The sequence below is a fragment of the Chrysochloris asiatica genome, unplaced genomic scaffold (genome assembly GCF_000296735.1).
Source record: "Chrysochloris asiatica unplaced genomic scaffold, ChrAsi1.0 scaffold00008, whole genome shotgun sequence".
Taxonomy (NCBI): Eukaryota; Metazoa; Chordata; class Mammalia; order Afrosoricida; family Chrysochloridae; genus Chrysochloris; species Chrysochloris asiatica.
In genome coordinates, this window is record NW_006408526.1 from 37,567,705 (window position 1) to 37,575,200 (window position 7,496).

At 42.2% G+C, this 7,496-nt stretch overlaps 1 protein-coding gene across 1 annotated transcript in view; it reads left to right on the top strand.

Annotated features, from left to right (window-relative positions):
* The window catches only part of LOC102834347 (chromosome unknown open reading frame, human C11orf63), a 90,825-nt gene that overhangs the window by 70,601 nt on the left and 12,728 nt on the right, over positions 1-7,496 (top strand). The window contains exon 5 of the mRNA XM_006833996.1: positions 261-555. Within this exon, the coding sequence (XP_006834059.1) occupies positions 261-555 (295 nt within the window). The remainder of the gene's footprint in view (positions 1-260; positions 556-7,496) is intronic.

Here is a 7,496-nt window from a genome sequence, read left to right on the forward strand (position 1 = left end):
TGGTTACGAATCGGGCTGCGAACCTTAAGGTCAGCAGTTCGAAACTACCAGCCGCTCCGTGGGAGAAAGATGAGGCTTTCTACTCCCGTAAAGATTTACACCCTCAGAAACCCTGTACTGGGTCGCTATGGGTCGGAACCGACTCGATGGCACTTAACAACAAAAATGCATCAAACTAATGGTTTATAATGGCTTTCTATTCTAAAGGTCTTCTATATCCAAGTTGCGGTAACCAGTTTGTGATTTTTCTTTCTGTCAAGGAAATTCCATTCTTCCTCTGACAGCCAAGCTGTTAGAGCTTCTCCAGATGCCCGACTCTCTCAGATAATGGATCAGCATCACCAGGCCTTGATGCAGCTGACCGAGGTGCAGCCGGGTGAAGGGACCTTCTCCAGCATCACGCTACCACCCATAATGTCTAGGGTAGAAAGTGAATCCCAACTCAGTTCCGAAAGAAGTCAAAGAAACCAAATCAAAATCAGCCGTAGCAATTCTGAAGGCTACTTGTTTCAACTGGAAAAAGGAAAAAGACACAGGAAAAGAAGTGGCATTAAGGTAACATAAGCATCTTTTTACTAAATAACCCCTTAAAATGTTTCCTGGTTATTACAAAAGTATATAAAACGTATTTGCTAATTCAATACTTTTCACATGTACAATTCATAAAAACAATTATGTAATCGTGTAGCCATCACCAATATCCATTGCCAAATTTTCCATCCCCTTAAACAGAAATGCTGAACAATGAGGGGCTTATTTGAATAATAAGAGGCTTTAGTAGCGTAGTGATTAGAAGTAACCTCAGGCTGGTAACCTCAAGGTCAGCAGTTTGAAACCACCAGCCATTCCGCAGGAGAAAGATGAGGCTTTCTACTCCCATAAAGACATACAGCCTCGGAAACCCTATGCAGTGTCACTGAGTCAAAACCGACTCCATGGCACACCACTTAAACAATGATACTGCCTTGTCCCCTCATCCATCCCACTCCTTGTAACCACTGTTACACTCTTATCTCTATACCTTTCCCTGTTTCATGTACGTTATAGGAGTGAATTCATACAGTAACTTTTTGTGATTGACTGATTTCACTCAGCATACTGTTTCCAATTCATGTTGTGGCATAGATTGGAACTTCACTTTTCTATATGACATTGTTTACTCATTCATTTGGTGATGGGTGTTTGAGTTGTTTCCACTTTTTGGCTAATGTGAAGAGTGCTGCAGTGAACATTTGTGTACAAATGTCTGTTTGTGTTGCTGTTTTAAAATCTCTTGTTATTGTTAAGTGCCGTCAAGTTGGTTCCAATTCAAAGCAGTCATGTATAGGGTTCCCGAGGAGTGGCTGGTGAGTTTGAACCTCTAACCTTGTAATTCAAACCAACATTGCTGTCGAGTGCTTATTCTATAGCTCACACCAGGACTCCTGGTAAGTTGTTGGTGTTCTTTATATATTCTGCATTTATGATTCCTCCAAATTTTTCCCCATTTTGTAGATTGTTTCTTAACTTCATTGATAAAATCCTTTTACCAATAACCTTTTCACTTTGATTATGCATTGTTGTTGTTGTTAAGTGCTATCAAGTCGATTCCAACCTATAGCTACCCCTATATAGGATTTCCAAGGAACAGCTGATGAGCTTGAACCACCGACCTTGCAGTTCAAATGACTTTGCAGTCTATGGACCTTGATATTCATAGCCCTTGCTTACAGCCTTAGAAAGGGACGCCATTTCTGAACTGATGCCGCAGGCAGCTGGGTGGCCTGGAGGCTGGAGGAGTTTCTTTATTCCCGCTACTCCTTGGAATTTTCCTCCCCTTCTTCCTGGAAGTTACTATTACCAGTGATGCCCATTTCTTTCCATTTTCTTTTTGCTTCATGTCAGGGGATAGTCTCCATCGCAGATAGGCAGTAGTCCTTCAGGCCTTCAGAACCTTTGAAAGGATGGCCCTTCTGAGGCAGGGACTGACTTTTGTTCATCCAGCCATTGGATACAGATGACCCCTGGGGAGAGGTTGTAACCTTGGGCAAAGCAGCTCCATTTGGTTGAGAGCAGCTCTAGAAGGGGAGGAGAACTCAACTGTGAACTAACTGTCTGTCAGCAGGTTGTTAGCTGATAGGGGGGGAGGGGGGGGCGGGAAATGAGTATCTCAGTCCAAAAGGGCATTCAGGCAGCTGCTGGGAATTAAGTAGCTCATTCCTTAGATTTAACATGTATTTGTTGTATTGCTATTAAGAGGTGTGGTAGGTGCTGAGATGCAAATTTGAATGAACCATGATCTTTCCCCAAGAAAAGCTTATAGTTGAATGGAACTGGGGGAGACACCATGTAAACGTCTTCAGTGTAAAGTTATACATAGTTAAAAAGGGAAGCTACATGGGGAGTGCAGAGACACACAAAGAGCCTTAACACAATCTGAAGGGTTAGGCAAACTTCTGGAGATAGAATCTGAATGGTCTGAATTGAGTCTTAGAGGGCGATCAAGACTTAGTAGTAGAAAGATGAAAGGAGATTGCTTAATAATAACCAGCATGAGCATACACCCTGGAGCTTGAGACAACAGGGTGCATGCTGGGAGCTTACAGGCATCTCAGGGTTGCAGTAAGTGTAAGTGGTATAAGTAGGAAGTGCTGGAGATACAAGGGAAGAAGCAGTGAGAGTCAGGTCTTAGTGGGCCTTGTTTACCATTCTAAGAAGGGTTTTTGTGCTTTAGGCCAGGGAGAACCAAAGCATTTTGCAGTTTGCATTTTGCAAGACTGTACCGGCTACAGTGTTCTGTTATGTTAATAGAGCATTCAGAGAAAAGGAAGAAGAGAAGGAGGTGAAGCTGGATTAGAGTAGAAGTGTTGTGATTAAGTGCTGTCAAGTCAGCTCTGAGGAGCAGTTGGTCAGCTTGAACCACCAACCTTGCAGTTCAAACCAACCTTGCAGTCCAGCACATTACTCCACAGTAGCACACCAGGAGCCCAGAATAGACAGTGGATCGTGTTAAAGAGAAAAACAGAGGGCTGGCAGGGGACTGAAATATGGCCAGAGAAGTTAAAGAGTACAAGACAACCAGCCCACTCCTCAAAGTGGTTAATTCATATTTTGAATGGCCCTGTGTACATCCTTAGCTCACTCACACCCAACTCTTCTACCTCCCCATCACTTGAGGGTTCTTGGGATTCCCCATTCTGATCCCACCTACTCATAACCTCCAGTCCACTCCAGGATGGAATCCTTGCCCAGGCCATTGGAACCACAATTAGTGGCTTGGAGCTGGGAGAAAATCCCAAGTTATTCTGTAAATAGGGAGTCCTGGTGTGGTGGTATAGGATAAGCATTGGACTCCTTAGGAACCTTATGCAGGGCCATTATGAATTGGAAAGCACTTAACAGCTGTCAATAAGGAGAAATGAATTTCTGGAGTCACCACTTACTTCTTTTCCACAGAAACACCATTATATAATAGTTAGGTTCTGAGGTACTAATGGTACTTTTTTCAGGTACTTCATAAATAAAATAGGCTTTGCAGACAAACTAGGGAGCCAACCACCATGTTGTTGTTAAGTTGTTAAGTGCCGTTGAGTCAGTTTTGACCCAAAGCGACCCTGTACAGGGTTTCCGAGGGTGTAAATCTTTACGGGAGTAGAAAGCCTCATCTTTCTCCCGCGGAGCGGCTGGCAGTTTCGAACCGCTGACCTTAAGGTTCACAGCCCGATTCGTAACCACTACGCTACCAGAGCTCCTTAAGTGTATGCAGAAATTTGGAACCAACATACTCTCAACTTAAAGGGGGCCCATTCACACCAAAGCTCATAGATTGCCGGGGCCTAAAAAATTGTTCAGACACTACCTCAGAAGGGAATGTTATGGATTAGGGTTCTTACCTACCATGTGTTGTTGAAATTGCAAACTTTGAAACTAAATACTTCGTCACCAGGTATTAATAGAAGTAATAGTTTCAGTCATTTACAAGTCCTTATCTCAGCTCTATTATCTATGAAGGAGTCCTTAGGAGACACAAAGTTGAAAACTTGTCTGATAACCAGAAGGTTGCAGGTACCTCAGAAGAAAGGCGTGGCATGCTACTTCTGAAAGGACACAGTCATTGAAAACTCTATGGTCAGTTCTGAAACGCATGAAATCACCAGGAATCAGAATTGACTGGATAGCAATTGATTTCTTTTCTATCGCCTAATATCTTGTTCATTTACCTGAGCCCCTATTTACTCAAATGTACGATCAACACTATTTTGGCATTGTTGTAGTTGGGTTTTGTTTTGTTTTGGTATTGGTACATTTGCATTTGATGTGATAAATAGTGTAATTAAACCTTAGTGTAGTCTCTGGCAAAGCATATACATTAAATAAACATGAGTTTCCCTTCATCTTCCCTGTTAGTAAAAACCCTTTGAAATCTTATTTTGTTGAGAAAAAATATAGGCTAGTACTCCAGTTTGGAGTCCTGGTGTGGCCCCATGGGTTAATGCACTGGACTGCAGAGTCAGTTTGAACCACAAGGTCACCGGTTCAAGCTCACCACTCCTCGGAAATTTTACAGGGTCACTATGAGTTGTAACCTACTTGACCACACTTAACAATAACAACTCTGGTTACATTTTGTATCACCAGAAATCTAAGAGTATGGGAGGGGATAGAAAAGGAAGGAGAACTTCCAGTTGTTGCTGTTGTTTGTGGCTGTCGAGTTGGTTCTGACTTAAAGCACTCTTAAATACAACAGAAAGGAGCTCTGGTAGCATAGTGGTTATGAATCGGGCTGCTAACCTCAAGGTCGCAGTTCGAAACTACCAGCCATTCTGCGGGAGAAAAGATGAGGCTTTCTACTCCCATAAAGATTTATACCCTCGGAAACCCTGTGCAGGGTCACTATGAGTCAGAACTGACTCCACAGTACTTAACAACAACAACAAAATACAACAGAATAAAATATTGCCTGGTCCTGCACCATCCACACAATCATTATTAAGCTTGAGCCCCTTGCTGCTGCCACTGTAGCAATCCATCTTGTTGGGATTCTTTCCCTTTTTTGCTGGTCTTCCACTTTACCAAGCCCTCCACTTTACCAAACATGATGTCCTTCTCCAGGGACTAGTCCCTCCAGAAAATATGTCTGAAGGATGAGAGACGAAGTCTCGCCATCCTGGCTTCCAAAGAGCATTCTGGTTGTACTACTTCCAACACAGATTTGCTTGTTTTTCTAGCAGTCCATGTTACTTTCAGTATTCTTTACCAACCTCATGACTCAAATGCATCAATTCTTCTACAGTCTGCCTTGTTCGTTGTCCAACTTTCACATGCATATGTTGTTGTTGTTGTTGTTGTTGTTGTTGTTGTTAAGTGCTGTCAAGTCGGTTCCGACTCATAGCGACCCTGTACAGGGTTTCCGAGGGTGTAAATCTTTACGGGAGTAGAAAGCCTCATCTTTGCATATGAGGCTACTGAAAATACCATGGCTTGAATCAGCCGGACCTTAGCCCTCAACCGGACATCCTTGCTCTTTAACACTTCAAAGAGGTCTTGTGCAACAGATTTGCCTAATGCAATATTTGATTTCTTGACCACTGCGTCCATGAGTGTTGATAGTGAATCCAAGCAAAATGATATTTCACAACTTTAATCTTTTCTCCATTGATCGTGATGTTAAAAATGTCCAGTGGTGAACATTTTTGTTTTCTTTACATTGAGGTACAACCCATACTGAAAGCTGCGGTCTTTGATCTTCATCAGTAAGTATTTTAAGTCTTCTTCAGTTTCAGCAAGCAAGGTTCTAGCATCTGCATATCACAGGTCTGCCTCCAATCTTGATGCCGTGTTCTTCTTCATATAATCTAGCTGCTCAGATTATTTGCGTGTCGTACAGATTGAATAAATATGGTGAAAGAATCAAACCTGGCACACATCTTTCCTGTGTCTTTCAGTATCCCCTGGTTATGTTCTGACCACTGCCTTTTTGATCTATATACAGATTCCTCATGAGTACGATTAAGTGTTCCAGAATACTCATTTTCTGCAATGTTATCTGTAGTTTGTCATGATTCACACAGTTGAAAGTCTTTGTATAGTCAATAAAGCACAGGTAAACATCTGTCTTGTATTCTGTGCTTTCAGCCAAGATCCATCTGACATCAGCAACAATATCCCTTGTTCCACATCCTCATCTGAATCCAGCTTGAACCTCTGGCAGGTCCCTGTCAATGCACTGTGGCAGCCATTTTTTAATGCTCTTTAGCAAAATTTTACTTGCATGTGATATTAATGATACTGTCTGATGATATCTGCATAACCTTTCTTTGGATCACCTTTCTTTAGAATGGGCACAAATATGGAATCTTTTACAATCTGTTGGTCAGGTAGCTGTCGTCCATATTTCTTGACACAAATAAGTGAGTGCCTTCAGTGCCTCATCAATTCCTGTTTCTGCCTCCCAAATTCTCTTTCTAGCCTGCTTTCAGTCAGGAATGTTACAATCCTTAGTATCCATCTTCTCGGTCCATCCCTTCTCCCTCACCCCACATCTGACAAACACACAGAAGCGTTCTTTGTGTTTTATTAAGCTATTCCAGAGCCTAAAATGATTGAGAAGGGAGCTATTTGTATAGGACAGCAGGTAGCCAGGGTACCAGACAGAAGGAATCATTATCCAGGTCATGCCCATTTTTGTTAGTCACCGCACATCTTGTGGTATCTAAGGGAATCAAAGTGAACCACATTGACAAACTCGAGATTTGTAAAGAGAATAGGCTCAGGCACCATTCCTCTTCTCCTGGCAGTTGCGTTGTGACTATTTTATGATGAATACCAGACATTGTCTAAACCATTAAATACAGATGTCAGACAGTAAAGATGAACATAGGACAAGAGATGATGGGGCTGTATAAAAATCTCTACGGCTGTCCCCAATAAAATCAATGCTTAAGGAGTTCTCTGACAGCAGATTATGCTGAGCTGAAGTAATTAACTCACGTGTTTGTTGTCGCAGGCAATCTGGGTATTGCTGCTTGACTGCTTCTAAGAAGAGGTTTAATTTGGATTAAGTTTAGCAACTGCCGAGCAAATGTCCTTGACTTGCTGTTCTCCAGTATTTGAGGCATTTTTTTGGTCCCGTGTTTCAGTCACTTTCTCACACTTAGACAGCTGAGGAATTTTCTGCAAAGTAGCATTGCACTGTCCCCCACAGCAGGGTACAACTTCTCAGAGTTGAAATAGGCCCTCTCAGAAAAGCCTGTGTCATTTTCAATTCAGGCACTCTATGTCACTAAAAACTGCTAGTCCCCATTAAAAACTGCTTCTCTGTCTTGAGAAGAATTGTGATTAACTACTGGCAGAAACCTCCCATCAAGAAGGTCTTACACACCCTCGGCTAAAAGTGAAAAACTGACAAACTCCAGCCCGGAGGGACAGATCTAGACCTAATAATCCTCAGATCATGCCAGGGTTGGCTAACATCAACCTGCGCTTGTCTTATGCAGTGACTTTTTTTTTTTTTTTTT